This window comes from Stylophora pistillata, chromosome 3, assembly GCF_964205215.1.
Source record: "Stylophora pistillata chromosome 3, jaStyPist1.2, whole genome shotgun sequence".
In the NCBI taxonomy this organism is placed as follows: Eukaryota; Metazoa; Cnidaria; class Anthozoa; order Scleractinia; family Pocilloporidae; genus Stylophora; species Stylophora pistillata.
In genome coordinates, this window is record NC_142521.1 from 29,463,767 (window position 1) to 29,481,154 (window position 17,388).

Consider the following 17,388-nt stretch of genomic DNA (forward strand, 5'->3'; position numbering starts at 1 on the left):
TGTTGAGGCCCGATAATTTGGAACTCAATTAACAGTAATAATAATAATAATAATAATAATAATAATAATAATAATAATAATATACGTTAATTGAAGCTCCCTCTTAGCGGCTTTTTAGCCACAATGTAGACTAACTAAGAGCTTAAAATTCCCCATTGGCAGGAGGCAGACCAGTGGGCTATTTACAGAGCGCAGCCAAGGAGTTGAACTAGGGGCAGCCGAGAACAAATCCAGTGAGTGGCAGGGTGGAGGACTTGGACCTGGGACACCGGATTACAAGTCCAGCACCCTAACCACTAGGCCACGGCGCCTCCTACAGAACTTCTAGATGCATAGAAAAAGCGGTTCAGGAATTTAAAATAGCACTGAAACGTAACAAAAACCAGTTGCGGAAAGTTGCCTTCATTTGCGAAACTGTTACAAATTCAAACAAGGACTTAGACAACTTTATATATTTTTAGTTTGAAATAGTTAATGGTATATGGTAGAAGTTTAATTGTATGTAGTAGAATTTTAATTGTGTCCGTTATTTTTTCGTATATGTACTTTAATTAATAGAAGGTCCTCATCAGCTGTTTAGCTGCCGCCACTGACCTGCTTCAACAAATAAGGCTTACTTACTTAGTATTTACTATTAAAACTCACTTCTTTCGATCTTAGTGTTAATACATGGTTGAAAATAAAATTTTAAAATTTCGTTCGAGGGTTAGAAACTGTCTTGTTCAAATCGGGAATTTTTCTCACGTTAATTTTATGCATCAGTACACTTTAAACTTCCACTTTTAGCACGTCTTGACGCGTCGCATTTGACGTCAACGCATGTGCTTTGCAAGTTATTTAGATTCGTATAACTGACACGGGCTCTTAATGTCGCCGCCAATCCAGTCTGACTCCCCTTTGTTCCCCAGAGTAAAAAGTAAGTACAGCTTGTTTTCGTTGCTTCTCTGTCGGGGGTATTGGAAACAGCTTGAATGATGATAAATTATTCATACTTAGTTTATTATTTTAAAGGTGTTTATGTGTCATGATAATTCTATCTGGTTATCTCATTTGTATTCAGTGATAACAGACGCCGGCAGTAGATTGCTTTTATTAGAACTGTAAGCAGCCATCCAAGTTTGTTTAGCCCAGAGGCAAAGAGTGTCGAATTTGGCGTTTGCAGCAAGGTGGGTGAAAAGCGAAAAAAAAAAAAAAAAAAACCAAATATTATTAAGCCTTTATAATTTAAGATTGATACCGTATGCGGACTTGACCAAAAGGATGACACCCAAACAAAAAGGGCCTCTAATAACGACATGAATTTTAAATTGTGATGTCGATCGTCTAAGCGGCTAAATACAAAATTTCGATGCCAAATGTAGAAAGTCCTTGGCTTTAAAACTCGATTTTGGTTTTTTACTCTGTATTAACGGTCATCATCACAAATTTGTCAACAATTGTCAACCGTTGCTTTGAGGCAAAGTCACGCTATCGCATGACGTGTCTGTTTTGTCTTTCCGAGGAACCTCTTTCCTATCTGCTCAGTTGAAACTTCGAACGGCATCCATATTCATGTTTGTTTCTTTGGAAGAAGTTTTTTTACTAACTTGTATCTGTCGGTAGCAGAAAAATTGATTTTCTTTCACCAGAGGACTCTGCTAAGCAATTCACTACTGGTTACCTCAGTTCAATTTTCGTTTAGCGTTCAATTTTATGGGACGAGCAACTGAATACTATTTTTCACAGCCAGTACCAAAAAAACAGTTTTACGTATTTTTCCTTCAAACGATCGTTTAATCAATACACTTCGAATATTGCATCGTACACACTTTCCTAGTACAATCGAAACATATTTGGTTCATGTATGCCACCTAGCCAAAGTTTCGCGTGCATCAATGTGTTTCTTTTGAAACGTTTATTTCCTTTTCACACGGTCGCTTGTTTTTTAAGGGTTTATTTTCCCAAGCAGCTCTTTCTTTAAGCAAACAAAGAATGATTTCCTATTTACTCTGGCGGAGTAACATTGCTTAGCAAGTCGCTTAAGAGGTTTACCCTCATGGACAAAAACTAGCAATTTCTAACACAGCCTGCTTCACTCTGCTGCCAAACCCAAACAGCAGGCGAATTTGACGACAGCTTGACTCTCATGGCATTTCATTTCGTTGATTTCTGAGCTACGCTTCTTTCATCGTCGCATTCTCGTTTAAATTTCCCTGTAACACTTGAAGTTATTACAAACGGGGCTTCCATGTCAGTTGTAAAGCATTGTTTTAGGCTCACAAAATAAACATTATGGATCATCAGAAACATCCTGAGTATGTAGGATTGCTTATACATCACTGTTCAAGTCAAATTACTCTGGGAGAACTGCAACAAGAAAGAGGCGCTAAGTATTACCAAGTAAACATTAGCAAGGCTTTTATCAGTCAGTTCTTGGTACCTCGCCGCAACAAAATTAAAGGGTAACATACTACGTCTGTATACTATACTGCTTCGAAAACTCTCCTTGTGGTAAAACTAATGGTGAGGGGACCTTCGCTTAGGTGAGTCAGCTTTGACTTGGTGCATAACTTACACGGTCGACAGTGAAGCTTAAGTCGTCAACTTTCAAACCAACAGTTTTAGTTATTGTATCAAATTTAAGAAAGCCTGTTCATGTTATTTGTTGGCAATATCCACAATTAGCAAATGTTAACATTAACAGATGCTGCTTGATTTAAGGGAATCCATGACAACTAAATGAGCCCTAACGCATGTAGTTGTCACCTATTGCGAAATTCTATTCGAATGGATTAGAGAAAAACTGTTGTGCGGTTCACTTAATACTAAATTTTGCAAATTTTAAAAATATGTGTAAGATTTAATATAGTACATCCACATGAGTATAATATCTTTTCTTCCCCTAAAAGTTATATATGTCTGCTGAACATAAATTTCTGATTATCCCTTTCACGCGTAATGTGGTGGCGTAAGATAAATTATTACTTCTTCCTGTTGTCATAACTACTTTGAACTTCCTTTATAAAGACGGTTCAGGTATTTCTATGAGCAGAAGTTTCCAACTTTTGCCACCCTTCCTGAATATGCTTCATCCTTTGTAACTGTTCCTTTTGTTTACTATGAAGGTTTTTTTTGCTTTATTTCGAGCTTTTATCAATTTTATGATTTATAAGCTCTTATATATCGACGCCGTATGAGGTATTGTCAGGAGAGCATGGCGGCGTTTAATTTCTCATTCAAATATAGGTAGCACCTGAAAATCTAATTTGATCGACAGCTAAGAAAATTGAAAAACGAGCCCAAGAATATTTTAGATCCTGACAAGGTTAATGACGCTCTCAGGAAAAACAAATAAGCTGAAGTTATCTTTCACTGAGCTTGAAATTGAAAACATGAATACACTTTTAAAATTATTTAAAAAATTAAATAAATAAATAATAAGAATCAAACTGGAGGCCAGTTTCCATGATTTTAGATAATCAACTTTGCAATGAAATGTTTTATCTCAAATTGAGGGACACGCATTGATTCGGCTAGATTTAATTTTTCGACTAATTTGTTAATTAATTAATCAAAATAATAACAAAATTTTTTAATTGCGATTCGTTATCATCAGACCAATACAATACAATACAATACAATACCGATTTGTGCACTATTACGACATTGCAATAATTGTAATTGGACATTGCAATCAGACAATGCACGCGTCATTCTTACGTAATGGGCGCGCACTGTGCTTTTATGAAAACGTACAACCGATGGTTAGTTTATCTCTTAAATTGTGCCATAGATTATATTAATTGGTAACGGGACTTTGTGTCGTCCAGTTCTGTCTTCAATCTTTATACTCAGATTTAACAAACCAGACTCCTACGTCACGGTCGTCCGATTTTCTTAATTACTTGTATGATTACAGCAGACTGAACTGGACTCCGCTCAGTCTTGTTAACAATTCCAATTAATCAATTAAGATTAATATATTTACGTATTTTTGTTTGATTCCTGAACAAAATCAACTTTCACTAATTTTTGTCATATTTTTGTTGCTTAATGACCACAAGTGTTGACATTCCTGCAGAGCCTTACGGCGCCACTGTGTGGTGTCTCAACCACCATTTTCTCTAGTAGTTTCTAATTTGGTTTATTGGTGATTCAGGACTGATAATTTGAATCCATGAACGTTCAGACCTAGCGACCTACGTATAAAACTGCCCATACAAGAAAATTCCAAAACACTTTTGGTTGAGGTAACCATATACATAGAAAAGTAGGTCTACCAGCCAACCAGAAAAAATCTAAAATCTTTTAGATAATTCTATTTTAAATGTCCACGTCGTAGCAATGGAGCGCGGGGTGAAGATCTCGATCGCATGACATCAGCCCCAATTTTTTTTAAAAATCAAATTAACACAAACATTATGACAGAGAATTTAGTTCCAGTGGTTAACAGACGAGATTTATCTTATTGCTTAGTTCAATTAGAGAGCGTGTTAGTCTGTCAGACGGCAGGTGTCTAACGCCAAACCGCGGTGGAGTCAGTTGCGAAATGTTAGCAGGTCTCAGTCAAAGCTGGCAAACAGAGTACCGGTCTTTGCGTACTTTTCATAAATTATTTTAACTTCAGTTACTCACTTTCCTAACTAATTGTTAGGAGAACAATAAATTGTCTGACCTGTATAACTGATTAAATTGCTCTTAATCAATTTTGTTTTATCAAATTAAGCGCGAATTTCGTCTGAATCAGTTAGCAACTTTCGTAATTCGACTTTGTTTAAACGTGCAAAAGTCAATATTGAATTTGTTCAAAAAGCATGGCAACTTGAGATGAAGAAAAAAATATGTGTATATATACACACAGGATCAAACGAACTTTGACAAATTGTAACTGAAGTGGTAGACAACCAGTTGCATCGCAGCGAGCAATCTGACATTTAAACCTAATCACCTCATGAAATATGCATCAGCAACTAGCGTCTTCGCACGGTGAGTCACTCCACCTACGCGACAAGAAATCTTTGAAGAAAACATTATTCGTAAATAGTGGAAGGTGACAAACTCTCTGGACGACTATAACTGCGTCTCAGGTAAGAAACTATTTAACAGCACATTCTGGATCGCAATCAATCGGTATTTGATACTATAGGTGGAAAAACGAGGGTACTTTTTGTCAGTTAACACGGTTTTATGCTACTGATAAATCACAATTATTTGACTGAGTATTTTATTAACCATGATTGGAAATGTAAATGCACTTTGGTGCCGCTTCGACGATTGAGGTTACTGTGTTGGATCTCACACGACCTGTTTGCAGAGGTTCCTAGGGAGTTACCTAGTTCGATTTTATTTGTTTTCATGACAGCGGTTTTGAGAGTTCAAATTAGCGAAACACAGCGCCGAAGTAACTCGAATAAGACACTTCGACAAATTTTTACGTGAGGTGTCTAGACAGTTTACCTTTTTAATCAAACGATTCAATATATTTAGCCACGTTTTGATATTGAAGGATAAGGCCGATTATACACAACGTTTATCTCACTTTTGGAAGAGCACATGTATTTCGTACCAGTTGAAAAATTTCGTAAGTCGCACAGTTTGAATTTAAGCAGATTACGAAACTATCGACATTCTCGGTGCCACAGGAAGTCAGAATATATTTTTGATTCACTGATTCTGGTACTGCACAATTCATTGAGTTTTGAGCTCAACGAAACGAGTTTGCTCAAAAATTTTAACGTTTAGGTACAAGTTGTACTTTGAGGTGATCGAAGTTCTATTAGAAGCTCAAAGTATTTGTAATCAAATGTATTCTTTTGAAATTCGTCAAGAAGTCAATGAAGCATGGGAACTTTGCTAACAAAGAATATAAAAGAATGTAAGAATTTGTCTTTGAAGCACAACCCGTCCTCAGAGAAACCATTAGAGTCAGCTTACCGAGTGAAACTTCATTGTCCTTCCAGACTTGAACTCGAGTCGGTAAATGTTTCTCTTTAATAGGAGAAAGCGTGGGAAAAACTGCTTAATTGTTATAATTCACATTGTCCACAATCAAACTCACTCTTAGACTCTAGTCCTCCAATTGATTACAGCGTGCATCTAGTTTGATTTAGTATTTTCATTTTTTTCTGTATTTAAGTGTCTTTTGTTGTTGTTGTTTTGTTTCAAATACATATCAAAGCAAAGAAGCGATATTTTGTGACGTATATGAAGCGTTTATAGCTTTGAAAAGGAAGTTGTTTATTTACAAGTAGTTGTGATCTAATGGTAGACTTGTTATAAGGCAATGTTAAAAAAAGGAATTTTTTTTTTTAAAGAGAACTAAAAGTCGTACTCAATTTATTTTCATATTCCTGTCAACTCAGTTTCCAAAACCATTTTAAAGTCGGTCGGTCTTTGTACAAAATACAAGTATAATCTTAGGTGGAATAAGGTGCAAAATTCTACAGTTTCTTGGTACAACGATATCAAATTAAAATTGTTTTATTTACGCACTTTTGAAAAGATTGGATTAGTGGTGAAAGTATGCAGCCTTTTGAGGTCTAAACATGATTAATTTTTGCGGGTGGCCGTATTCCAGACAAAGCAAACCCCTTTTTTTGCTGGAAAGCAGCCAAATCTTCCTGTGCTCTCCCCCACGGTGAACATTCTAGAATTTGCATTGTAACCGCGCCCTTAATTGAAACCAAGATGGCGACGGAATCATGAATCCACTTCAAAACAAAGACTGGCCCGTATTGTAAACAGAACCAAATACTGGCGATGCTTGGCGGGCTTTTGCAGATTAAGCATTGATCATCGCTGTCATCTGATACCTGTTTTCTGTCAAGAAATTTTAAACGCCACGTCTGGTAAAAACAAAGTTTATCGTGGAAAGAGCAGTTGAGGGAGGATTGGAGTTTGGCGGGATTAGCAAGCTTCTGTTGCATCGCTCGAAGCTTTAGTGTGCCAGACAGGTAATCTGTTACGCCTAACCAAGGCGTTTTTTCGTTTTATCAAGCTACGTTTAACTTTCTTCCCTTCATTTTGGAATCGCAATGATCGAGATGAATTTTTATTTTCAGTTTTGTTCAGAATTTTGTCCCGAATACGAACAACGATCGCAAACATTTTTTTCGCGTAAGTTCTTTGTGCACAAACAAAGAGAATTTAGTCACCGAAGAAGAATAGAGTGCAGACAATTTTGACATCCTTAAAGCAGCAATCGTTTTTCACAGCGTTCAAATATATTCAATCACAGATTCTCTCAAACAGGTTTCTTCGATCCGAGTTACAGTAAACTAATTTTACATGCTTGCATGCATTCGATTAGTGATTTAAAATTTTAACTTGCGCTTGATTCTCCGACTTGACCTTGATTTGGCTGGTGTGATCGGTTGAAAAGTGGACGATTGCACTATGCATAACCAACTACACTACAGGAAAATTTTATAGAAATCGGAACAACAGTTTTACTCAGAGTGTAAACGTGTTAAATAAATCTTTTGATTCCGTTTCTTGCAATCGTGTTTTTGATATTGAGTGTTTGTGATTCTTATCACGTTCACAACATAGTACTTAGAACACTAGTGCGAATATCGTATTATTATCTTGTAATTTCGAAGCTCCCGCTTCAAATCAGATTTTTTAGCACAGTTGCTCAGCATCAAACACTTTAATCCTGTAAACGGCTCTTGAAAATAAGCTGCCATAAATCCACTTCTTTTAAACCCAAAGTGAAAAATTGGCAGCCATGACCTGCACTCATGAAGCCGTTCTAATCCTGGTGATGTAAACATGTGATACAAACCAAGTTATCGGGTTTAGAAAACTATATTAATTCGAAAGAGAAAGAATAAAATTACCTTCTGCTATTCTTATTCAATGACATGTAAATGAGTGGCAGGGTATTCTGCAGTTGCTCCTTTAATTTTCCCGAGTCCGCGATATCAACACCCCATATTGTCGATGGAACGACAGTAGATTATATCTAAGTTCGTGTCCAATTTTGTCGTTGTTGTGGCTCTGTTTCAATTTTGCTTAGGTTTTTTTTTTGTAATAAGAGTCGTGTTATTGGCAACAGGAGTATCTATCACCTTAAACCGATGAAAATTAAATTCGTCCATGAGAATTCGTATCTTCTGTTAACAGGAGTCAACTCCATAATACGTGCTAGATTCAATTTAATATTAGCCCCTAAACATTTCAGCACTTTCAACTGCTAAATATCTGTAACCCAGATATTTCATAATGTAAACTAAATTGTTGCATTTATTATGGTTGTCACATGTTTATTTTATAACATATAGGTACACGTAATTTCTCCATATTACAGTATATCAAATTCTCAGAGGTAGAACTTTAAGAAGTTTATGAAGGGCAATGAGGAGAAATAATATTGCAATCTTGGTTAAAAAACATCAACAAAAGATTGAATGAATGCAATGACAATACTCATTGTAAACGAATTATACCTTTTGATTTTGCAGTGTATTCCAATTCTGTGAAGTTTTAGATAAAGCTAGACTACAAATGTTCATAACTTACCTCTGCTTATTTTGATTTTGAAAATTTGATAAGGCAGCAGTAATAAAGTAGCATTTTTTAAATTGCATTCTTGGTTAACAACTTATTTTTGCATTTTTGACAAGTGAAAGAAACAAAAGTTATTTCAGTTTTTGTCAAGTTACAAAAAACTGCTGTAGGAATACTAATCTTCTCAAATGTCTTTGGCCAGTGATTATCAACTTCTTCAAACATAAATGAACCTGCACATATGCACATAATATGTAATACTAATTATATCAGTTAATTTATATTTAAAAGTTTTATCCTAGGTGTTTTCCACATACATTCATTTACATATTTCACAATTACAATTTTCTAGTCAACTAAGTATGGAAGTTTTCTCTGATCAACATGTTGTTGTTAAGAGTCCCCCACATGCCTACCTACGTGGTGTTTCTAGAGCACCTTGTTAACTGATTAACCCATTAACGTCCAGTGCGCCCGTATGCGCCCATGGGGACCCACACCCTTTCTACGCCCTGTGACGTCATCAATTTTAACTCTGGAGCACGAATTCGAGCATGTACTTGAACGGGTTGAAAATATCTTGCAGACGATACCAGAATGAGCGCAATTGAGTGGAGGAGATTGGAGAAATAGCCAAAAAACCGTGTCACTTTGACTGGAAAATCTGCACGAAGATCGTGTTTCACTACCCACCTACCTTTCCGAGCATGTGCTTTGAAAATAATGAGTAGTTTCTGAAAAATCTCTACACCAAAATGAAGCCTACTCAATTTCCAGCAAGTGAGGAGAAACTTTAGGCAAGGAGAGGGGAAAAAAAGGGCAGGAGAAAGAGAGAAAAGTAGAAGTCGTAAGTGGGGCGTGACTTTTCAATCCAAAAACTATGTCGAAATTTTGCTCTCTGCGCGTGCCCGAGATTTTCAGGCCGCCATTTTGCATTTGGATCGAAAGGCCGTCGAGTGCACGAGCTGTCAAGTGGTTTTTGGTAAGTTCGAGCTTTTAAAACCCCAACAGTGACCCGAAATCTGCTGGACTAGCTTCAAAACACAGTTTTCCACAAAAGCTGCGGCCATTAATGGGTTAATACTTGTGAACATTGCCTTCTCTTGTCTTCAATATTTAAATTCTTATTCACTTGTAGCAGGAACTGATCCTCAACAGAAATCAGCCTAGTCACCATGCAGTGGGAAACTGCACGGAATGAATCCTTCACAAGAAGGGAAGTGCGACAAGTTCACACAATAGGTGAAACTTCGCATGACTCTTGGAGTGAGCAGCAGTACACAGACACAAACAGCAGATATGGGCAGTTTGTTAATGGTGCGATAACCAATGGAATTGACTCATCTCAAGAGACGTCTCACGGTAAAAGAACAATTTACATGGTGAATGGAGACACCAGTTCTGAAGGAAGGGATGACAGATTTCCATTTAAAAAACGTGAGTCGGATGTCAGTGAGACAGGGTCTTTACAGCGCACATACAGTAGTGGGAGTGGTACAGGTAGAAAATTTAGTGGCAGCTCAGCAGGATCTACCAATAGTGGAACAAAGATATCCAGTGTGACTATGCCGATAAGATCTGCCTCATTCTCTACTCGAAGAGTTTCCAACAGCTCAGAGAAGCCAGGTAATAATGTGTATAATTTAGTATCAGCTAGAGTCAGTTGTTGATCAGTCCTTTGACTTAAGGTGGCTCGTACCGGTTTTTGTCTTTTTGATGGTTTGTAACTTTGAAAGAATACAACAGAAAGACTGACCAAGGCCAGTTGAACACTTTTACAGGGTTGAATTATATAATCATTGGTTATCCAAAAATAGGTGTCATTTCGTCACTAGCAGTTTCCATGGCAACGCTTACATAGGCTTATTCAGACGCATTTTTTAGCTTGTGGCTTAAATAATTCGAAAACTAACCCGGTGACCCCATGATTTTTTTCAGTGATTGCTTTTGGCACTTGAAAAGGAAAATGCACAAAGATTGTTAAAAAATTCTACAGAGCAGAATTTCAGAAAATCTAGAAAAAAGGCAATTTTCAGACAATCGCAAATTTCCTTCTGTAGAATTTTCTAGTTTTTTTTCTGATGATTACTTTCAACGTTATTGTCATATTGGAACAATAAAAAGAAGGGGTCACCGGGCTTGTTTTCATGCAATAGCTTTCATGAGTTTAGTAATTTCCGCGCGCATTCTCGTGCATTTAAAAATCTGGATTCTATAAGATTGACATTTGCTCATGATCTGTTATAGCTACTGCTGACAATTGCGTGTGCTCGCGTGCGCGCCTATGATCTGATGTTTACAGACCTTTACTGCTAATTAAGAAAATCATTAAACAGCTGTCAAAGATAGCCTCCCCGGCTCATCTTAAAAATCCTACACACGACTTCTGGCTATATCATATTATTTTCCTTTAAGTTTCAAAGTCTTCTTCCACTTCAGGTAGATTGTCCTTCACTTGAGTTCTTCTTTTTTCGCCGTCGCAAGATTTCATATCGGTTGAATATTTCTTTTAAATGTGAAGTGAAGCAACCTTTACTTCTCCAAAAATCGTCTTCTTTATCTTAGTTTCTATCTCCTGCATTCACAGTAGCCGCTCAACACATCAAATACAAGCTCTTAGGCAAACTTCTCACAAAAGTAGAAAAAATTCCACGCGCCGCCATCTTTGTTTTGAATTTTCATCTTTTGATCTCGCGCTTCTTTCGCACGTTTCTCTCGCTCATGTCACGCAAGAGTGACCTGTTCCCGGCGCGAGGAAACTGGTACGAGCCACCTTAAGTTATTTCTTATTTAATTTTATTTTGTGATACTTTTTTACAGTTTACACTCATTTGTTTAAATATATCACTGTGATCCTGGTGTATTTTACAGTTCAAGCCAGTACTGTGTCCAGTACAGAAGCTGCACCAACAAAGCCTGTAACTCTTCCCTGGACATCTTCCTTGGTGAAACAGCATATACCTTCAGATCCAAAGTCAAGCCTTCCTGAAGTGAATGGTAAGGTCATGTACAAATGTGAGCATAATGTAAATATGAGGGCATGCTTGGTGTTATTGTTCACTGTGACTGTTTATTATTAATAGAAAAATCTTCAATTAATTACACATTTTCTTTCCAGTGAAATACAACATCAAAATGAAACTTGGTGAAGTGAAAGGTAATGGAGTGGATGGAAATGTTTATATCCAGCTGTTTGGATCAAAAGGAAACACTGCAAAAATACAGTTACGTCAAGCGGGGGATGAAAAGAATCGGTTTGAAACTGGTCAGGAATATAAGTTCATGGTTACCACCATGGATATTGGGAAGGTACTTGTATGCAAAAAACAACAACAGTATATGTGTTAGATTCTATCTCTGGATTGATTGAAAGTAAATAGATTGTTTGGAAAGAGTACCATATAAACCCATACATTAATTAAGTATTCCACTTCTTTGTCTTTCACGAGAAAACTTTAAAAACAAAGTCTACTAGTCTGAATGCATAATTACTGTATGGGGTTATGTGGTACTCTTGCCGATTGTTTTTATTCAGAAATAATTGAGTATTAAAAGTAAAAAAATCCTTTTGTTAATCCCAAAGTTATATCATGATGTGTTAAGGAACAGTCTACAAAGAGATGTTCATGAATATAAATGATGATAGCCCATTTATTTTGAAGCCATTGCTGCCTTTGTGCAGGTGGCCTTTGCATATTACTCCCAGGACTCATCCATATTTAGTTTCTTATTACACTATCAACACAATCAAGCAGAGAAGTGAAGGGAAGAAATGAAAATATCAACATAGAGGGTTCTCGATATAACCCAGATTGGTGGTCTAACCTTTGTTGCCGAGATCTCATTAGTGTGATTCTCCTAACTCCACCTCACATTTAGTTAAGTTTGGAGAATTTGGTTTTGAATCAACTTAATATCCCTTAATTGATATTTTTCTTTATTCTCATCACTTTCCTACTTGATATTATTTGGATATTGTGAGGAAAAATTCTGTCTTGGTCACTCATGGGTGTTAATAGCTTAACACAGGGCTTGACACTAACTTTTCAGCTTACTAGCCAACTGGATAGTGACAACTTAGATGTTAAAAACAATTTCAGTTTGCTTACTAGCCAAACTAGCTTGTGGAAATGGAAAACCATTAGCCAAAACTGAATTTCAACTAGTCATGGCTAGTTGGCTACCATTAGTGTTGATTCCTGTGACACTCTCTTTGAGTTCTCTTATTGTTGTCTGGTTATCCTGCATGTAGGCCTTTGCTTTTGGGTTTTGTTTTATGACTCCTCTCCAGGGTGCAGCTGCCTAGTAAACCATTGGCAGCCACTTATGATAAAAGTTATTGAAAATAGGGACATGGTCTGTCTATAGTTGGAGTGCATGTGGCCTTCAGTGAAGAATCCACTTTGCCAAATTTAGGAAAAAAGATATGTGTAAAACAAAAGAAGAAATGAAAAAAAAGGTGTGCCGTGAGTACCTAGTGAATGTACTGTACTTCATCCTCACAGGTTGAGAGAATAAAACTCAGCCATGATCACATGGAATATGGGACAGGACTTCATGTGAAGGAAGTTGAAGTCGATGTTCCCTCTTATGGCAGCCACTACACCTTCCCATGTAATTGTTGGTTGGCACAAGATAAGCTCTCAGAGATGACAATCAAAGACTTGAATTCAACTCCTACACCAAGTAAGTCCTGGCATATAGTGAATTTGATTTTTTAAATAAATTTATTGTTTTGAATTGGTTAATGTTAATAATTAAGTCAATAAGGATCCTTTACTCTAATTCTGTGTCAGCTTCCTTGTTTGATACCTTATCACACCCTAAAAAATTTTAATAACCTAGCATGCATGAGCTATAAATAATTGTACATTTAGTTGTTAGCAGTTTTCTTTGATTATGCCTTCCATGGATTTTTTTCAAACCAAAGTCTGTTTCCTGTAATTGTCTTTATGTAATTATAGATTCATCTTACTAACTGAGTTTGAGGTCTGTGCAATGTCATGGATCAAGTCTTTTTTGCTCAAGTTTGTTCCCCAACTGCAAACTTGCAGGCCATAAATCTGAGTAAGAAAATAAAAGGTTCCATTACTTACAGTAGCAACTGAAAAACGAGGTCAATGAGATATTTATTATTCTAACATCTTTGGTTCATAGAGAGGGAGAAGATTTTAACTCAAACCAACTTTGGATGTAGCAGGCCAGACTGTGAATTATACAGCCTGCCAAATTGACTGATCGTGAACACTATTTACTGAGAGATATGATGAAATGAAATGTTCTTGTTCAGCAGTAGGTAGCAGCAATTATGTTGATTGGACACTAAATTCTGTGTGTTGCATTTCAGACAAAGGTTATACAGTTTCAGTTCATTTGGGTAAAGTTCTGGATCCTTACACCAAGTTGTACCTGCAACTGTGTGGAGAAAAGGAGGAGAGCACTAAAATTGTGCTTCGGCCATCAGGAACTGCAACAGATAAATTCCAAGAGGGGAAGACCTATAAGTTCTCAGTTGAGATGCCATATATTGGAAAGGTACCATACATCTACAACAGTCACTTTACTGTTATTATTACTCTTTACGATAATAACATTTATTTTATCATGTAAGATATGCATGAGTGTCAACCTGATTACAGGCTCCCAGTTGGCTTTTTAGCTCAGTTGTTAGAGTACTGCACTGGTATCACAGAGGTCATGGGTTGAAATCCCACAAAGGCCTGAATTTTTTTTCAGGTCTTATTCTCACTACTGCTTAAGTAGTGATCAATACTGTGAAGATTGCCCTCAATACTCATTATGGTAATACACAAGCATACGAACACTTGTAAATTTCATGGAGTCAGGTGTGAAATATGTTTTAACCATTTACACCCCAACATCAATTTTCCGAATCCGATGGCAAGATCATGTCAGCACCAAAGAGCTACTGGAAAGGGCAGGCATGAAGCCACTGAGTGCGGAAGTGATGTCTCATAGATGGAAAATGATCGTAATAATGATTGCAATGTTGCTATGAGATGACTCGACCAATAATACTTCTCCTGCTCGCATAGCAGCTGATATCGAAGTCCAACGAAGATCTGATTATTTCCACAAAGTTATGGGTACTATTTCTGAAAATAAATGCTCTTTCTTGGGCTGCTGAAGGCGAAGAACACATGAAACACTTTGAGGTTTCCTTCACAACTTTTTTCGGCGTTTCACTTGCCATACCATGTGGCTGATATAAAATCTCACATAAACTTCGCGCGAAAATTACATCACTCGCAGTACCCTGACTTAATTGGTTGTTTGAAACACAATGGGAAAGGAATGTGGCTCGAATGTGAGCAGCCGTTTCTTTCGGGGGAGCGTCGCGTGACATCCCGAAAGACGGCTGCGAAGGAGACTAACTTCTTAGGTTCACAATCATTTCCTTTACTCTCATTGGTCCATAATGAATTATTCACCAGTATTGTAAGGAGAAATTGCATGCTGGTCATTCTCAGGGTGGTGGAGGTGGTTCGGGTTCGAGCCCCGGCCGGGAACATTGTGTTGTGTTCTTAGGCAAGACACTTTACCCTCACAGTGCCTCTCTTCACCCAGGTGTTTAACTGGGTACTGGCAAATTTAATGCTGGGGGGGTAACCCTGCGATGGATTACTATTCCATCCGAGAGGGGAGTAGAAATACTCGTAGTCGCTTCATGCTGCGGAAACTGGATTTAAGTGCTGGCCCGACGGGACACCTGGCTTATACAGCAGGCTTCACCCACAGTACCTACCATTGTCAGGGTCTAAAGGGTTAAATAAGATACAGTGTTAGCCAAAGTATAATGATTTTGTCTTTTTCGTAACAGGTGGAGAGAATCCGTGTTGGTCATGATACCTATGGGAGTGGAAAAGGTATTTTTGTAGATGATATTGAAGTTGCACCAGATGATGAAGAAGCTTTGTATTTTCCTTGCTCCTGTTGGTTAGCAGAAGACATTGGAGATGGAAAATTAGAACGAGAAATCTACCCAGGAACAAGGACCCCTCTTACATCAGGTAGACGCTTGTAATGCTCAGTGTACACTGTGCTACAACTGTACACTGAAGTGTATTTTTTTTCCCTTTCTGTTTGTTTTCAAACCAGTTTTATTTTTGTTTTACTTTGTGACAGTGTATGGTAATGCCACTGCAGATCCGAGATGAAAAAAAAACAAAACAAATTAAAACTGGTTTAAAATTGTTTTTTTGTTGTTGTTGGTGTTTTCAGAGTCAGACATTACCCACACAGTGTCTGTGCATCTTGGAGAAGTACTGAACCCTGAAGCAACATTGTACATCTATTTGATTGGTCGGAGAGGAGAAACTAGCAAAGTATTTTTGAGGCCAGAAGAACCATTAGAAAGAGAGAAGACCTATAAGTTCACGCTTGCTCTAACTGTTGATATTGGAGGGGTACGTACATGTCGGATTAATATGAGTAATGTCAATTTTAGATTGAGGTTTAAATTTATGATACAGTTTGAAGTTGAAGTTTATTTATTCATAAATACATAGCAGTTAAAAACTGATTTGCGTATTTACTCACATAATACAGATAGCAAAATTAAACTAATTTAGATATTAACTACTTAGTTATTAAAAAACGTTCAATCGGCTAAAAAAAAGGAAAGCTAAAATGAGTTCGCTTTAAGACATGAGGAAATAATAAAACTATTCTTAAAACGACTGGTTTTGAAGCGTTGCACATTAAAAGGTCGCGCACGCCTTAACAAGTAGGTAGTTTCATGTGCTGCTGGCATTAACTTTTGAAGACGGTGATTGTTGTCATTTACAATTTTGTCGAAAAGTGACTCATATATTTCGTCGTGATGGATGGCTAATTCTTTAAATTTCATAATATCCAGGGCCTCATGATAGCTATGACCAGGACAGATAATGGACGTTGCTCTCTTCTGTACGTGTTCTAATTCTCGCATTAAATATTTAGGCAAACTATAGTGAAAAACCGGTACTGCATAGTCCATGATTGACCTAATACAACTAGAATAAAAGAGCCCTAGATCAGCACGAGCAACCTTGGCTCTCTTAAGTTGAATCAAGAAATATAATCTCTTAGAGGCGTTTTTAACAATTTCATTAATATGGGTTTTCCAGGTCAAATTACTGGAGATATTAAGACCCAAAAGCTTTACATTATCTACCACTTCTAAAGCATCGCCATTGATGAGAATGGGCTCCAATTCTTGCTGGAACTTTGAAATGGATATTCGCATCTCTTTACACTTTTCATTGTTTAAGTGGACTCTATTTTCCAGGGACCATTGTATTACTCTATCTGTATGACGCTGTGCGTTACTAAGCTCCCCTTTCGCAACCGTCTCGGAGATGGCGGTGTCATCTACATATTTCCATAAGCGAGCATCTTCGACCACTAGATCGTTGATCATAATTAAGAAAAGCCAAGGCCCTAGTTTGGTTCCTTGGGGGACGCCCGATGGTACTGATCCCCACTCAGATACACATCCCTCACTAAGTTTGATTCTTTGATATCTGTCTGACAAAAAGTCGATAACCCAATTAATTACGCTATTTGGCACATTTAATTTACATAATTTCTTTATAAGGATGCAATGGTCAATTAAATCAAAGGCCTTACGATAATCGAACAAAATAGTTCTTATAGTAGCACCATTCCCGTCGGTGCCCTCAGACCAAACATGAAGCATGTCCAGTAAAGCGAAGGTGGTGGAAGACCTTGGCACTGCGCCATACTGATTCATATCGAGATTATCAAGAACGGCAGGCATGATGTAATCGCGTACCACGAACTCCTCTGCCACCTTCGAGATACATGGAGTGAGTGAGATGGGTCTAAGTTCTTTCTTTAGGATTTGCACGGGTTTCTTCTTAGGAAGCGGGGTTA

At 37.3% G+C, this 17,388-nt stretch overlaps 1 protein-coding gene across 2 annotated transcripts in view; it reads left to right on the plus strand.

Annotated features, from left to right (window-relative positions):
• The first annotated feature begins 4,742 nt into the window (after window positions 1–4,742).
• Window positions 4,743–17,388, plus strand: part of LOC111344023 (lipoxygenase homology domain-containing protein 1) — a 39,996-nt gene continuing 27,350 nt past the window's right edge. Inside the window, exons 1-8 of one of the 2 annotated variants that reach the window (XM_088753455.1) lie at window positions 4,743–5,066; window positions 9,629–10,116; window positions 11,362–11,487; window positions 11,609–11,799; window positions 12,996–13,176; window positions 13,838–14,025; window positions 15,332–15,521; window positions 15,733–15,917. In XM_088753455.1, the coding sequence (XP_088609581.1) occupies window positions 9,666–10,116; window positions 11,362–11,487; window positions 11,609–11,799; window positions 12,996–13,176; window positions 13,838–14,025; window positions 15,332–15,521; window positions 15,733–15,917 (1,512 nt within the window). In that variant the 5' untranslated portion in view covers window positions 4,743–5,066; window positions 9,629–9,665. Of the gene's footprint in view, window positions 5,067–6,653; window positions 6,933–9,628; window positions 10,117–11,361; window positions 11,488–11,608; window positions 11,800–12,995; window positions 13,177–13,837; window positions 14,026–15,331; window positions 15,522–15,732; window positions 15,918–17,388 lie in introns of those variants that run through there. The other variant, XM_088753454.1, reaches the window with a different exon arrangement.